General features: G+C 38.0%; 2 protein-coding genes and 2 pseudogenes across 2 annotated transcripts; 2 read left to right on the top strand and 2 right to left on the bottom strand.

Annotated features, from left to right (window-relative positions):
• Positions 738-5,234, top strand: LOC104719359 (annotated as a pseudogene).
• On the top strand, positions 5,706-6,508 carry LOC104720519 (annotated as a pseudogene).
• Positions 7,474-9,695, bottom strand: LOC104719358. Its single transcript, XM_019230954.1, has one exon. It carries the CDS (start codon positions 9,337-9,339, stop codon positions 7,474-7,476), a length of 1,866 nt encoding a protein of 621 aa, XP_019086499.1. The 5' UTR covers positions 9,340-9,695.
• LOC104719357 lies at positions 10,147-12,364 on the bottom strand. Its single transcript, XM_019231153.1, has one exon. The coding sequence runs from the start codon at positions 12,309-12,311 to the stop codon at positions 10,455-10,457; it is 1,857 nt and encodes a 618-aa protein (XP_019086698.1). The 5' UTR covers positions 12,312-12,364; the 3' UTR covers positions 10,147-10,454.

The raw sequence follows: 16,398 nt of genomic DNA, 5'->3' as shown, positions 1-16,398 counted from the left end.
AATACATCACTCAACAAGCTTATAAAAACACCTTTTGTCAAGTCAAAAATCTGTTTGGTGTGTTCTTATTGGAGATTCTCTTGCTTCCCTTGATTAATCTCAATCTTCATAATTATTTCAATTCCACAAAATAACTATATCATACAAAAACTTATCACTACAAACTATTTTTCTGAATAAGTCAAAATGGTTCGGAGTTTTTCTTGATTTTTTTCCTGAACAAGTCAAAATTGGTTCAGTTCTATGCAAATGACCCCTTAGTTAGTAAAACCCTTGTCTTTCAAGTGAAGAGAAGAAAGTGTGACCCTATGTATAAAGGTGTGTTTTGACATTTACTCCCAAAATAAGAAAGAAAAATAGGCAACTTGGTTAATGGTTAAAGGTGCATTTGGTTGAGGTTATGTCCGTTGGGTTGTCTCTGTTTTATTAGGTTTGAATTTTTTATAAAAAGAGAAGAAGTAAGCAGTAACTTGCATGAACACAGAAGAAGTCAGCTATATTCTGATTCTATTCCTCCAATCAAAAGGGGGGAAGAGACTTGACCAAACCGTTAATTGTCTTTTAACCGCGTCCAACGCTCATTTATCACATTTAAATATGACAAAAAAACCACCAACTAGGCGTTAGTGATAGTTCCATTTAGTTTTTTTTTGTTTTAAACTCGTTGTTGCTTGAACTTCCATATATAGTGCTCATTCTTTACGTTGTATTCTCATTCTCTAAGCTTATGACTTTTTCTCAGCATTTTCAAGGTCATCACTAGGCAAAACAAATTTTGATCTGTTACTGGAACATATTAGAACAGAAGATGAAAGAGATGATGGGTGTAGTTGTAGTCATTCTGGTGTTGTCTTCTTGTTGCTTGTCTCTGATGGATGCCCAACAGATCACTCATCCGACCGATGGTACGGTCCTCTATATTTCTCTGAGCAACATCTATGTGTGACAGTGATAAGTGATGCTAATGAGGGGTTTTGTTGTTGTTGTTGCAGTTAGTGCTCTGCAGTATGTTCACCGAAAACTGAAGGACCCTATGAATCATCTTCAAGACTGGACAAAGACGGATCCATGCGCTTCTAATTGGACCGGTGTCATCTGCATCCCTGATCCTTCTGATGGCTTTCTTCATGTTAATGAGTTGTACGTTTGGACTTGTAAACTTTCTTCTATTGTTTTAAAATCCAAAAAAAAAACCTTAGGGATGTCATATAATAAATGGTTTGATCAAATGATGCTGGCGGTTGCTAAACATGAACCTCACCGGACAACTGGCACCTGAACTCGGCTTGCTATCAAATCTCACCATATTGTAAGTCCAGTGTTTTCGCTTGAGCTCTGGTTTTGCAATCAAACTATCTATTACAAACGCCTCCTTTATGTATTTCCTCATCACAGGAACTTTATGTGGAACGATCTTACCGGTCAGGTTCCACCAGAACTAGGAAACTTGACTCATCTCATCTTCTTGTAAGTAGTCTTGATCGTTGTTTCATCTAACATTTCTCCTTCATGAACACACCATTTGAACAGATTTCTGTTCTTCACTTTTTTTTGCAGGCTACTAAGTGGAAATCAACTGACAGGACCTTTGCCTCAAGACTCGGTTCTCTTTCCAATCTCTTAATCCTTCAGATAGACTACAATGAAATTAGCGGAGAACTTCCAACGTCCTTGGCAAAACTGAAAAAACTGAAGCATTTGTGAGATTTCCATCTCTCCTACTCTTCTCTTCTCTCTTCTTTCTTCAAACCCTTCTGACATCACTTTAACTTTCTTTGATAGTCACATGAACAACAACTCAATCACGGGTCAGATTCCGCCCGAGTACTCTTCCTTAACCGATGTTTTGCACTTGTAAGTTTCTTGGTTACATTCAAATTTGTTTATATCTTATAAAAATCTGATCATCAGGGCTTTGTTGTGTGGCTCAGCTTAATGGACAATAACAAGCTAACCGGAAATCTTCCACCGGAGCTCTCTCAGATGCCAAGCTTGAGAATTCTGTAAGCACATTTAACTTCTTATTGAACATAACTAAATTTTCTCCGCATTCAAACCAAATTTGCTTCTTCATTTACAGACAATTGGACGGTAATAACTTTGATGACACTGAGATACCACCTTCTTACGGATCGATACCACATCTTGTCAAACTGTAAGAAACAGAACTTAGTAAAATAATTTTCTTTTTCCCTTGTGGCGTACTGATTTTGTTGGTTACAACATAACACAGGAGTCTCAGAAACTGCAAATTAAATGGACCAATTCCTGATTTAAGCCAATCACCATTTCTCTAGTACTTGTGAGTTACTTTAACAAGAAGAAACCATTAGCAATCTATATTAAAATAGTGTCTGAGGCTTCTTTTTTTTTTTTAACTTTTGATGCTTCAGAGATATTTCCTCCAACAAACTCACAGGAAAAATTCACAAGAACAAGTTCTCTGCAAACATTACAACTATGTAAGTGACCAAGCCAAGAAATGGAATGTTACAGTGTTGTTGACAAACTTAAACTGAACTTGTTTACTGTATGCAGTAACTTATACAACAATATGCTCAACGGATCCATCCCTTCAAACTTTTCTGGCCTTCCTCGGTTACAGAGACTGTAATAAGACCCTCTTTTGCTCTTCTCATTTCTTAGTTTGAAGGAAGAAAACAAAAACAAAGACAAGACTTTTGTCTTTTAAAATTTTCAGGCAAGTGCAGGACAACAACTTGAGCGGGGAGATTCCAGTGATATGGGAGAATAGGAGCTTTAACACAACGGAGAAACTTACCTTGTAAGACACGTCGTATTTACAAAACAGAGGAGGCCAATGTTTTTTCAAACAAGACTAGTAATTTTCTATTGATTTTGATTTGGAACAACTTGTAGGGACTTGAGGAACAACAAGTTTTCAAATGTGTCAAGCGTTCTTCTAAACCCTCCTTCGAATGTCACAGTCAAGTAAAGATTATGTTTTAGTAAAAAGAATAACCTAAACAAATGTTTAAAGATGTGGATAGAGTAAATGAGTCCTCTGTTTTGATGAGCAGGCTTTTCGGAAACCCAATTTGTACAAATGTAAATGGGGGAAAGCTAGCTGATCTCTGCGGCATCTCAACGGTAGAAGTGGAATCTCCTGGAACTTCTTCTTCGGAGAACAAAACTAATGGAGACTCAGACTGCAAACGCCAGTCGTGTCCCTTAAGCGAGAACTACGATTACGTGATTGGTGCTCCAGTTGCGTGTTTCTGCGCTGCACCACTTGGTATTGCACTTCGGCTTAGAAGTCCAAGTTTCTCTGACTTTAGACCTTACAAAGTCTCCTACATGCTCGATGTGGCTTCCCCAAACAATCTTGGGATAAACCCTTATCAGATATCTATTGACTCATTCTCATGGCAATCGGGTCCAAGGCTAGCCATGAACATGAAGATTTATCCTGAGTACAGTGAATTAAACAGTAAATTCAACACTACTGAAGTTCAACGTATTGTAGACTTCTTTGCAACTTTTACTTTGGATACTGATGATTCTCTTGGCCCCTACGAGATTATTAATATCGACACTGGTGCATACAAAGACGGTAATACTAATACACATATCTTTATACTTGTCATTGTGAAATCTAAAGCGTATGTATTTTTTTTACTTTTGCTTGTTGTAGTTACTATCAAATTCCCGAAACAATCGGGAACGAGCAAAGGTGGCAAAGTTGGAATCGTTTTAGGAGCTATTGCTTTCTTCCTTGTAGTGTCCTCTCTAGCTTTGATCTTCTTTATTCGAAGAAGCAAACAAAAGAGAAAAACTAAAGAGGTTGACATGGAACGAGAACAGCACAGTAAGTGGAAACTAAGTCAATCTCTCTGTTTCGAGTTTTTTTTCTTTAACCAGTGTCTAATGCTTTTCTCCTGGATCTAGTTCCAAAATCTCCAATGAATATGGAGAGCGTGAAAGGTTACAATTTCGCGGAACTTGATTCAGCAACAAGCAGTTTCAGTGATCTTTCTCAGATAGGCAGAGGAGGCTATGGGAAGGTCTACAAAGGCCATTTACCAGGTGGACTGGTTGTAGCGGTCAAACGTGCAGAGCAAGGTTCTCTGCAAGGTCAAAAAGAGTTCTTCACAGAGATCGAGTTGCTCTCCCGGCTACATCACCGAAACCTTGTTTCTTTGCTTGGCTACTGCGATCAGAAAGGAGAACAGGTGAGTCTCTTCACAACATTACAAAATTTCAATTAAGATAGTATTTGTGTTGATTTGTTATGTCTTTTTTCAGATGTTGGTATATGGGTACATGCCTAACGGCTCTCTTCAAGATGCACTCTCTGGTAAGTTCCTTCCTTGTCTTGTATATATAAAAAGTGTTGTGGGATGATTTTTGATACATGAATGTGTCAAACTGCAGCGAGGTTCAGAGAGCCGCTGAGTTTTGGGATGAGACTGAGAATAGCGCTCGGGTCTGCGAGGGGGATTTTGTATCTGCACACAGAAGCTGACCCACCAATCATTCACCGAGACATTAAACCAAGCAACATTCTTTTAGACAGCAAGCTGAACCCTAAAGTTGCAGATTTTGGGATCTCAAAGCTCATAGCACTAGATGGTGGTGGAGTGCAAAGGGATCACGTAACTACCATTGTCAAAGGCACCCCTGTATGTGTTTTTGTTCCACCAAAATCCTCTGTTTTTTAATCTCTTAAGGAAGGAGACTAATTCTTGAAACCTAATACATACAGGGATATGTGGATCCAGAGTATTACTTGAGCCACAGGCTAGCGGAGAAGAGTGACGTATACAGCCTCGGCATTGTCTTTTTGGAAATTCTAACGGGAATGCGTCCCATCTCACACGGAAGAAACATCGTCCGGGAGGTGAATGAAGCGTGCGAAGCTGGGATGATGATGTCAGTGATAGACGGGAGCATGGGGCAGTACTCGGATGAATGTGTGAAGAGATTCATGGAACTGGCCATCAAATGTTGTCAGGACAACCCAGAAGAGCGTCCGACGATGCTGGGAATTGTTAGGGAGCTGGAGAACCTCTACGGGATGCTTCCAAAAGAAGATAAGCCATACTCAAGCCCTTCAGTTCAATCCTCTGCTTCAGGAATGTCAGGCTTTGCTGCTGCTTCCACAAGAGGCAGTTATACTAACTTCTCTGACTTCACAGCTAACCAGCTCGTCAGTGGCGTCATTCCCTCCATCGCACCGCGCTGATCATATTGTTAAATTAAATGTGTGCAGTTTATTTTGGATGCTTCCATACATAAAGTTCAAAGACAATCAGTGAATTTTTTTTTCTTTTACTTTAGTTTACATAAATTAATAATTATACAGGCGAGACTGGTATAGCATCATGATCTGAGGGTACCACCTCCATCTACTAGGATTTTATTAGAAGACCATATGCAGCTTCCAAATGTGTTCATAGAATCAGGTTGTGCTAAGAGAAATAGCTTAATTAAGGACATGTGAAGTTCACGTGACTCTGATTAATTAGCGTATGCCTTGTACGACAAGAATAATATATAAAAAAATGAAAATTTTATACAATAAGTAAAATATACAATTTATAGATATCTTATCATCTTTTTACATAAAATATGTATTATCACGAGTTCAATATCATTGAAAGCTTTCGAAAAATCTTACCCTAGAGCTTATCGTTCTTCTCTTCTTTCTAGAGTTCAATTTCGCGTTCTTCGTAACCCTAGCCATGGATAGAGCATGGGGTTCAAAGCCTGGTAGCGGAGGTGCAGCCTCCGCCAGAACGAGGCCATAGATCGCCGTGAGCGTCTCCGTCGTCTTGCTCTTGAAACCATAAACCTTGCGAATGATCCTTATTTCCTTAAAAACCACCTTGGAACCTACGAGTGTATACTATGTGCAACGTTGCATAACAACGAAGGAAACTACTTGGCACATACTGAAGGAAAGAGGCATCAGATAAGCTTGGCAAAGAGAACTGCCCTGGAGGCTAAGGATGCTCCAGCTAAGCCGCAACCGCTACCACATAAGAGCAAAGTCTCAGTTCGCAAAACAGTTAAAATCGGTAAACCAGGGTATCGTGTTACAAGGAAGTACGATCCTGAGCTAAAGCAAAGATGTATTCTGTTTCAGATTGAATATCCTGAGATAGACGACAACATAAAGCCAAGACATCGTTTCATGTCATCTTATGAGCAGAAAGTTCAACCTTACGACAAGAGATATCAATACCTTTTGTTTGCAGCTGAGCCATATGAAACCATATCTTTCAAGGTTCCTAGCACTGAGATTGATAAATCATCCCCTAATTTTTTTTCTCACTGGGATCAAGACTCCAAGATGTTTAATTTGCAGGTGTGTTTTAAGCCGCCCAACAAGCCTCAGTTCACTGTTGTAGCAAACGGACATCCACCACCGCCACCACCACCTCCAATGGCTAATGGTCTTTGGCCAATCCCGCCTCCACCACCACCTCCAGTGGCTAATGGGTTTTGGTTTATCCCGCCGCCTCCACCACCAGCTAACATGTGAAAGTGAAACTAGCAACGTAAGAATCAGCTATAAGTAGTTTAAACACACTACTATAATTATGGTTTATTTAAAAGATTGTGCTCTTTGACTATCTGTTTTTTCTTTGAACCAATTATTTTGTTTTACCTTTATTGAGTTTTCTATATGCTAAAGACACTACTTTTTGTTTTTTCCGTTGGTTAATACATTTTTCTTTCTTTCTGCAGAGATATTTTGTTGGAATTGGGCAAAGGTTATGACCCTTTCGGAGATAAAGCCTGTAAAGGTTGATAGCCTATCGGAAACAAAGCTGATAAATGATACAACTGCCGAATAAACGAATACGAAAACCATATTAACTTGATAATTTGGTCATAAGTTGTTGAATTGTAAAGGAAAATTTAGAATTTACTTAAACCATTTAACAATGCACCTTTGGTTTAAAGTTTGCAGCTTTGGCGCCACTGAGTAGCCACACTCACCGGGGATGAGGCCAGTGATGGCGGAAGTGATGAACGAGTTTGGAATGCACTACTCAAGCTGCACCCAACAAGGAGGCCATAGTGGAAAACTATAAACAACGGTGTTTTGTGCGAAATATTATATATCTTGCCGACCAAGTTATCTTCAATACTTTGTCAGTGTGCTCATTATCATCGTCAAATGTGTTGACTGATGAGTCCACGAGGTAATGTCAGATCCAATTCAATTGATTTTGATCACATTTGAACTCACTATTATTTTTTCAGATTATATATACTAATATACAACCCGAAACCTTAGGTTAGTACTACTCTGCTTTTACCATTGCTATGTTTATTCGTTCGTATAGAACATGAGGCTACGAATTTGTCTTATCATGGGAACTTGTTAGATAAAATTGTGTTTATTGAAGATTAAAATGGGAAGCCTTTATGGAACTACATTTTAGTTGTATACACCAAAAACTAAATTTTTGCACAATTTCAAACTGTTCACCAAAAACACTATTCAAGCTCCTCATCAGTAAGGTTCAACCAATCAAACTCATTCTCCGGCAGCTCTTTAACCATTTCATCTACTCCTCTCTCAACAATCACGTTGATCCTCCACAACACAATCTTACTTTCCCATTTCATGCCTTTGATTGTATACAGTCTCCAAAGCAGACCCTTAACCAATTTGTACTTGCTTGTACCATACCATCGCAACTGTTTCTTCACAATGCCTTCCACATCTCTGAAAGCTCTCCTCACAAGCCCAACTTCCATTCCTCTTCCTACAAGCTCTCTCACTGAATCTATCATCTTATGTGCGATCTCCTTAACGTATCTAGCGTGACTTGAGACCTCTATCAAGTGAATTGCTGCAAAGAAGGCACCTGTAAACGCCAAAACCCAGCAACTGTTATCTACAAACAACTCTGTTGGTGGGTTTATCCTTCTGCTTATCTCTGGGAGAATAACTTCAATCACAGGAACCACAAACTCCACATGTTCAAGCGGCATTGTTAAGCACTGGAAGATATAAGCCGCTCTGTGAAACTCTGTTTTACTCGATGCAATATAATTGCGTAAAGCGTACCATGTGACATCTTGGTGTTTGAACAACTCATACGCAACGTGACTCACCACCTCACCTAAGACTTTAAACATACTGTCTGTGATTCCTTGTTGCCGAAGGCAAGAGATAAGCAACGGCTGGAGTTGTCTCATCACTGAAAAGTCTATATGCATTTTCTTTGAAGTGTGATAAGAGAGTAAGACATTGACCCTTCTGATTGCTATCTCTCTGGACCTATCTTCAAGTTCAGTTGACGCAAAGATCTCTAAGACTTCTAGTGAAGATAAATCTTTCAAATGGTCATACCAGTCACGGCCAAATTCTGCTCCATGATCTTGATCAGTTTCCTGATGATATGGTTTTGTAAACAACATGTTGATCTTGCATACAATCTCCTTGGTCTGTGTTCCTACTTCTCTGACATTTCCGATCTCTGTCACGAACGTCGACACAAAATGGCATTGATCTTTAGTGTACTTATACAGACTCATGTCTCTTGATAGAGACCTTTCGAAATCTTCAAGCCCTCGTACCAAAAACTTTTCCTGTCCAATCTCCACTAGCATTTTTGCTGATTGCAGAACATTCACAAGCTGAGATCTCATTATATTCTTAATCACGTCCCGTTTCATACCTGTACTGAAAAACTGAATCCCCAATTTAACAAGAGTCTGTAAAGCCAAGCTCCAATCTTCAACTACACTTTCCTCAGGATCAACCAAAACCTCCTTAGCTTTATCTAACATAATCTTCAGAAACTTCTTGATGAACTCCTCGTAGACCGGTGGCAAATCGAGGAAGACGTTAAAAGCCTTGACAGGTTCTTTATTTGCAAGCAAGAATATACAATCGCCAAGCTCGTCCCATTCGTCTTTATGAAAGTCCATGACATTGTCAGCTACACAAGACACGATTCTTCTGAGGATCTTGATGTCAGATTCTTTGGTCTCCTGCCTTGTCAAACACGGAATCAGAACCCTTTTGATTACATAAAGAGAGTCGAGAGAGAGTTCGAACTCGCGGTTTCTCAAATCGGTGAGAGTCAAGGAGAGTTGATAGATTGATCGGAATCTGGTGACGCCATTGGAAGAAGATTGAAAGACCTGAAGAAGCTTGAGGGCTAAGCAATCTGGGAAATTAGCGACACAGAAATGGTACAGAGCTTGCGCTGTTTGATATTGTTTGGATTCTTTACGTAGAAAGAGTTGATCCACAACAATCGCTACGTCTTTGTGGCTTGGACTCACAAGAATCTCCCTCGCTTTCAACCTAAGATTCAAAGATTCTGACATTTCGTCTCCGTCGACCATAGTCTTAGAATCTTGTTCTCTGGTAAATGGAAGTGTACAAACAGAGTTTTCTAATTATGAAACTGAATATAAACCGGACTAAACCGATCACCAAGTTACTGATTTATTTCATTAGAGGAAAGATCTTACTTATTAGTGGCTAATTTTTATTATTGTAAGTTGGACTGAGTAATTAGTGGGATGAGCCAGGCCCGTACAGTAGTGCAACACATGGGCGACTCGTAAAAGCCCAGATAGCAAGCTATCATAACGGGCTTTCTCCCTAAAAAAATAGAGTTAATATCGTATGGGCCGATGACCCATATATCAGATATTAAACTGATAAGAACAGATACTACACTTGATCTTAGCCAAAAGGCCGAGAAAGGTATGAATTGTATGGTCTCGTGGCCACGTTATTTATACTACTTCTCTTGTCTTCCACTTTTACGTTGTAACCGATGTGGGACCTTATGATGAGTTAAAAAACTTAAACTAAAACAAAACACACGCTCTTCCTCTGTGTACGTGTGTATCTTCTTTGTCGGTTTCACTGGAAGCTGAGGCTCTCTCAATATTCTCTGTGATGATGCGGTTCCAAGACACTAAACAAAATTCTCTGTTATATTGCCATCATGAAGGAACTCTTTATCTGATTCATCCATGGATTCCTCATCCTCCGTAGGTTCCAAGACAGTAAACAGGTGGAAGCATTGACAATGAGATTTTATTAAATACAATATACAATGATGAGCTATGGATAGGTGTTTCAGATGTTGTGTTTACTTTTGTAGGATTGGAGACAGAGGCCAAAGCTGAGCTTGTTATCTACTACATTGGAGGAAGAAATTTCAGTGAAAGGAACAGCCACTGTACTTAAGACAGAGGCCGAGTGTAGAACTTGTTCTGATAGTTACAAGTTAAAGCATCAAGTGAACTCTCAAGACAAAAGTATTTAGTGAAGGGAAAAAATGGGAAGCTTTTATTGAAGTGTTTCAAGAACTAAGTACATATTCCGGCACTCTATCTATCTCTTTCTTTACAAATTTGTTCTCCAAGCAAACTAAACACCAAAAAACTAAGACTCTGCACAATTTCAGACTATACACCCAACAAAAAAGAAAAAAACTAGTGTTCTATTCAACCTTTTCAACTGTAAAGTTCGACCAATCAAACTCACCCTCCTTTGGTAGCTCTTTCTTCTCCTCTTCCACATCTCTCTCGACTACCACGTTGATTCTCCACAGTACAATCTTACTTTCCCATTTCATCCCTTCGATTGAATACAGTCTCCAAAGCAGAGCCTTAAGGAATTTGTATTCGCTTGTGCTGTACCATACCAACTGTTTCTTCACAATGGTTTCAACATCTCTGAAAGCTCTCCTCACAAGCCCAACTTCCATTTGTCTTTCAACAAGATTTTCTACAGAATCTATCATCTTATGTGCAATCGTGCTAACGACGACACTGTTACCTGGGCCCTCTATCAAGTGAGCTGCTGCACAGAAGCCACCGGTAAACGCCGAGACCCAGAAACTGTTATCTACCAACAACTCTCCTGGTGGCTCTAGCCCTTTCATTATCTCAGGGAAAAGTTTATCCATCACAGGGTACAAAAAATCTGCATCAACAAGTTCAACTGATAAGCATTGGAAGATACAAACCGCTCTCTGAAACTCTGTTGTACTCGATGCAATATAATCGCGTAGCTCATAGCATTCATCATCTTGGCAGATCATCATCTCATACGTAACATCGTCCATCACCTCAGCTAGGACTTTGAACATACTGTCGGAAACTCCTTCCTTTAAGCAAGAGATGAGCAATGGTAGGAGTTCTCTTATCTCTGCAGCATCTATTTCCACCTTCTCTGAAGTGTGATCAGATAGTAAGACCTTGAGCCGTCTGATAGCTATCTCTCTGGACCTATCTTCAAGTTCAGTTGCCGCAAAGATTCTCAAGACTTCCAGCGAAGATAAATTCTTCAAATGATCATTCCAGCCACAGTCAAAACGATTGTTAAGATCATCATCATGGGGTTTGATGACTGGACTTTCCTGTCCTGTAACCAGCATTTGGATCCTCATCACAACCTCCTTGGTCAAATGAGTCCCAACTCCTTCGATCTTGCTCATTAAAGTCGACACAAAACGGCACTGATCCGTAGTGTAATGATACAGACTCATGTCTCGTGAGAAGAACCTCTCGAAATCTTCAAGCCCTTTTACCAAAAAATGTTCCTTTTCCTTGTCAACTAGCTTCTTTACTGAACTCACAAAAGGGGGAACCTGAATATCCATTAACACAACAATCAACTCGACCCTCACCCCTATATTCACCAGATGAATCCACATTTTAACAAGAGTTTGCAAAGCCAAGCTCCAATGTTCGACTCTATAAGGATCAAGAAAGACCTTACTCGCTTCCTCCAAGATTTTGTGCTTAAACTTGTTGATGAAACCCTTGTAGACTGTTGGCAAATCAACAAAAACGTGAAAAGCGTTCACAGGTTCGCTACTCGCCAGTGTTAAGATACAATCACCGAGCTCGTCCCATTCCTCTTTATGCAACTCCACGACATTGTAAGCTACACAAGACACGATTCTTCTGAGGATCTTGATGTCAGATTCTTCGGTTTCTTGCATCTCCAAGCACGGAATCAAAGCCCTTTTGATTTCATAGAGAGAGTCGAGAGAGAGTTTGAAGTCATCGGAAGAAATCAAATCGGTGAGGGTTTCGGAGAGTTGATAGATCGATCGGAATCTTGTAACGCCATCGGAAGAAGGCTGATACACCTGAAGAAGCTTTAACGCTAAGCAATCTGGGAAATTAGCGACGCAGTGATCGTACAGAGCTCGCGCGGTTTGATATCCTTCGGATTCTTTACGCAGAAAGAGTCGATCCACAACAATCGCTAGTTCATTGTGGCTTGAACTCACAAGAATCTTTCTCGCTTTCAACCTAATTCGCAATGCTTTCAAAGATTCCTCCATTACTTCACTTTCTCCTGATTCGAGTTTTCCCGAGAAAATCTTCTGGAAAGGGAGAAAAGCAAAAAATTGGGTTTATAAAAGATTTGCAAAAATTTAAACCGGACTTAACCTAAACCGATAAACCGGGCCTAACCTAGAACGTAAACTCTTCAGTTTCATTATTGGCGGCCAAATCGTATTTGTGGTTTTTGACGAGGGTTGAAGATTTGTAAGAGGTTTTATTTAACCAAAACTCAATATAAACCGGACTTAAACCAAAACCAAACCAAACCAAATCAAAAATAACTTCGGTTTTATGTTGACTCTCAATTTTATTTCCAAATCAAACCCCATCATTTTACGCTACTACTCTTTTTTGGTTCAGTAAAATATAGAAAAAATATTTATTTTATTTGTAAATAGCTTTCATTTTAGTAAGAAGAACAAGGAAACTTGAGAATAATCTCCTTTTTGTTTAAAGGAAAAAGAAATTTGGCAATTTTCATTTTGCAGAATAAAAATATATGCTTGTATGGCCAATATGGCTGTTAGGACTTTGCAGGAGCTAACACAATTACGACATTTCTTTCCCTTTTAAGAGGTTATAGTCTTGAGTATACAGTATAGAGACCCTTGAACATGAGAGACTATATCGATAAGTCAACGTATTTCTTGAGCTTATTGAAAGATGTCATAGGTAAACTTTGTAAATGCACTCAAAAAAAATTCTAGCAATATATTTATTTAATGAATTCATATATGTTACTTTGGGTTATGATTATTATTTATTATTTAATGAATGTCGATTAAGAAGTTTTTTTTGTGTTTTAGGACCTAACTGGTTCAAACGCTGCGGTTGTGGTTGCGGTTGCGGGAGATTGCGGAAGCGGGTGATTGCAGTTTCAAGCGTTATTAAGCGTTTTGAACGACTGGTTTAACAGTTTACAATTGGTGTGTTTGCGGGAGGTTTACGACTGGTTGACAAGCGGGTGCAATAGCGGTTGGAACATAATAAATGTGATATATAATATATAAATGTTTAAAAACACAAAAAAATAATTAAACTTGATTTATAATTTAAATTTATTAAAAAATACTAAAATAATTATTCAAAAACAAATAAATTTCATATTGAAATACTTATTCCTTTATGCATTTGGCTTTTCATCAAAAATATAATCAAGTAACTTGATAAATGACAAAACATATGCTTTAGATCGTAGATCTTTTCTCTTAGATCGTGGGTCAGTAGTTGCATCAGAAGGAATGGTTAAGTGAGAGTTGAGAAGAGTCACTAGTGGTTTGTTTTAATATTTTTCACAAATATTCTTATTTTTAAAAAATTTATATGAAATATTATATTTATATAGATTTTTTTGAACTTATGTGTGATGCGTCATTAAATTTACATCAAGTTTTCCGGGTTATTGTTAATTGGAATATTATTTTCTTCTAATTGTTATTTCATAATCTCTATAATCGTATCCATACTTCATTTTCTTCCATCCTTAATAAGTAAAATGGTTAGATAGAAGATATAACACAAAAGAATTTCATTATCATTGATTTCTTTTAAGTTTTTTATATATAAAAAAAAAATCAACCGCAATCGCCCGCAACCGCAAACGCTTGCGGGAAGCAGCTTTTGGAATTCAGTGGTTTGAAGCGGTTGGGAGCGATTAGGAACGATTGGGAGCGTTTTATGTGATTGGTTCAAATCGTTAGCAACCGCTACCACCCGCAAACACAGCGTTTTCGGGAGGTAGCGGGAGAACCCGTCAACACCTAAGTAACAACATAAATGAAACATAGCGTTGTTAGGTGTCCAGAGGAATACCAGGTTGATCTTGCAATCCACCACTTAAAGAGTGATATATATCTCTTGTGAAAGGGTATTCCAGCTGGGAGGGTTCTAGCATAACTGACCTAGAAAATTTTGTGGCGGAGTTTAACTCTAAATATGACTTGATACATAAGCTACAAATTTGATAGGCAAAAGAGACAGGCCCTGTTCGGACGACTGTCGCTGAAACAGCTGCAGCGACCGGAAAAAATAACGTAAACAAAGGCAAAATTATGATTGATCAGAAATAAAGAGTCGATGGAGATGAGATTTATTGTCGCTAGCTCCCGAAAAAGAGTTGCTGCAATTTCCGGCAATAGTTTTAACTGACGTGGCGACTGAAAAATCATCAATTACTCACAATTTGTTCTACGTCACGTGTGGCTCATTTCAAAACTCATTAAAAACAAAATTATATTTGAGTCGCTGAAAGGTGTCGCTGGTGACACAGTAACGAACAAAGCCACAGTTCCGATAAATAAGACATATCCATATTGGGTTTTTCTGCCTAATCAAATAGGTGTTAAACGGTGAATACATGACGATCAACTACACTTCATCTACACGATCGAAGCCAGAACTACACAACAAACAACGGCAGTGAACTCGAAGTTGGTGGATGATGGTGACACACGAACTCAGCTACAACAATCTCATATATATACTAAGGATCTCAAAGTCTCAAGTTGCTCTTGCTGTTATTAGATAGACACTTGAGGCTCCATTTTTCCATTTGGTCTCGATCGAACTCATATAAACTTCTCGTTTTTACTCTCAATTTCATTGCACCATTCTAGTATTTCCATTTATTTTTATTGACTTGAGCATAAGAGAATCTTCAAAAGACATTCCTAATGGTGTCTTTTCACCATTGACCATTCCATCCCCTATGCTAGATACCAAAAAATTATATCTTACTAGGTTGGTACCCGCGCTATGCCGCGAGTTATTTTTAGATTATTTTTATTTATTAATTTTATTTTATATTTTTTGAAATACTATTTGTTTTTTTGTTGTTTGGAATCAAATATATCAAAATTAATAAAGTTTTTTGTAGTGGGCAATGGTAATCTTTTTTTGTTTTTCGTATTTTTATAATTTGTTATAGTTTTTAAAGTAAAAAATAAAGAAAAAATAGACTTAAACAAATTGTGGTTACAGTAATTTTTGTTACATATTAGTACATGAGTCCGCATAAATGATTTTCAAAAAAATAAATACTTAGATAAATAAACATTAAAATTTATAAATTGGATGATATTGTATATGAATGTGATTTTCTTTTTTTATTATAACTCGAACTTACTCATAATATATCACTACCAAGTACAATATTTTTTGCCAATCAAGCTCAATAATTGAAGCCATTCAATTTAGTTAAATTTTCCAATACAATATGATAAACCGAGATATTATTTGCCTTTGTGAAAATTATCTGTGGACGTTGATTAGCTAGCTTGACGACTTTGGAATACATTATTTGGTTTAAATCATTGTCTCCTTCTCCACAAGATATCCTTTATAAAACTTTGAAGTCTTGGCCATGCTTAGGAGAACCAAGGACTTGAACCAAACATCTTGAATCACTTTCTGTTTCTATTTCTGATATGAAGGTGTGATTCTGTTTTTAATGGTGTTCTTTATATGGCATGTGTTGGTTGTTTCGTTCTGTCCATAACTCATATATTGAAGCATGCGTGCACCTCGAAGTGCGCCTCCAACCATTCTAGATAATTGCAACTATATAACCGATCATGATTCCAATCTATCATGTGTTGTTTGCTACAAATCAAAGATGAAGCTTTTGCATTTTACTAAGATCGAAAGGGAAATAAAAGATGATAATTTTCACATAGAGAGTTCTGGAAGTAGTAGTAAGTAACTTGTATTGTACTAAACCTTGAAAAAAGAAAACGTTCTGGTCCAAAGCAACAATTTGCTCAATATCATCTTCATTCAAGACCTAAGTCAACAAAGAAGAGGTGAGTCAATTTATACAAATACTAATATTTTTTTCTTGAAGCAACCCTAAAAGCTTGAATAAAAACAAAATTTTTACCTCAATTAGACTTGCGATTCTAAAAAAAATTAATGAAATTTGTAATGCCCAAGTTGCTTTTTTGTGAATTTTTTAATCTTTTGTATATCAGACGACAATTGTGTGGTTAGTGAGGGGCTTACCTGAGGAATTGATATCTCTATGTCTCTTTTCTCTTCTTCCTTCATCTTTCCATCACTATCTCTCTCTCTCTCTCTCTCTCTCTC

Source organism: Camelina sativa, chromosome 10, assembly GCF_000633955.1.
Source record: "Camelina sativa cultivar DH55 chromosome 10, Cs, whole genome shotgun sequence".
Taxonomy (NCBI): Eukaryota; Viridiplantae; Streptophyta; class Magnoliopsida; order Brassicales; family Brassicaceae; genus Camelina; species Camelina sativa.
This window is presented reverse-complemented; position numbering and strand designations above follow the sequence as displayed.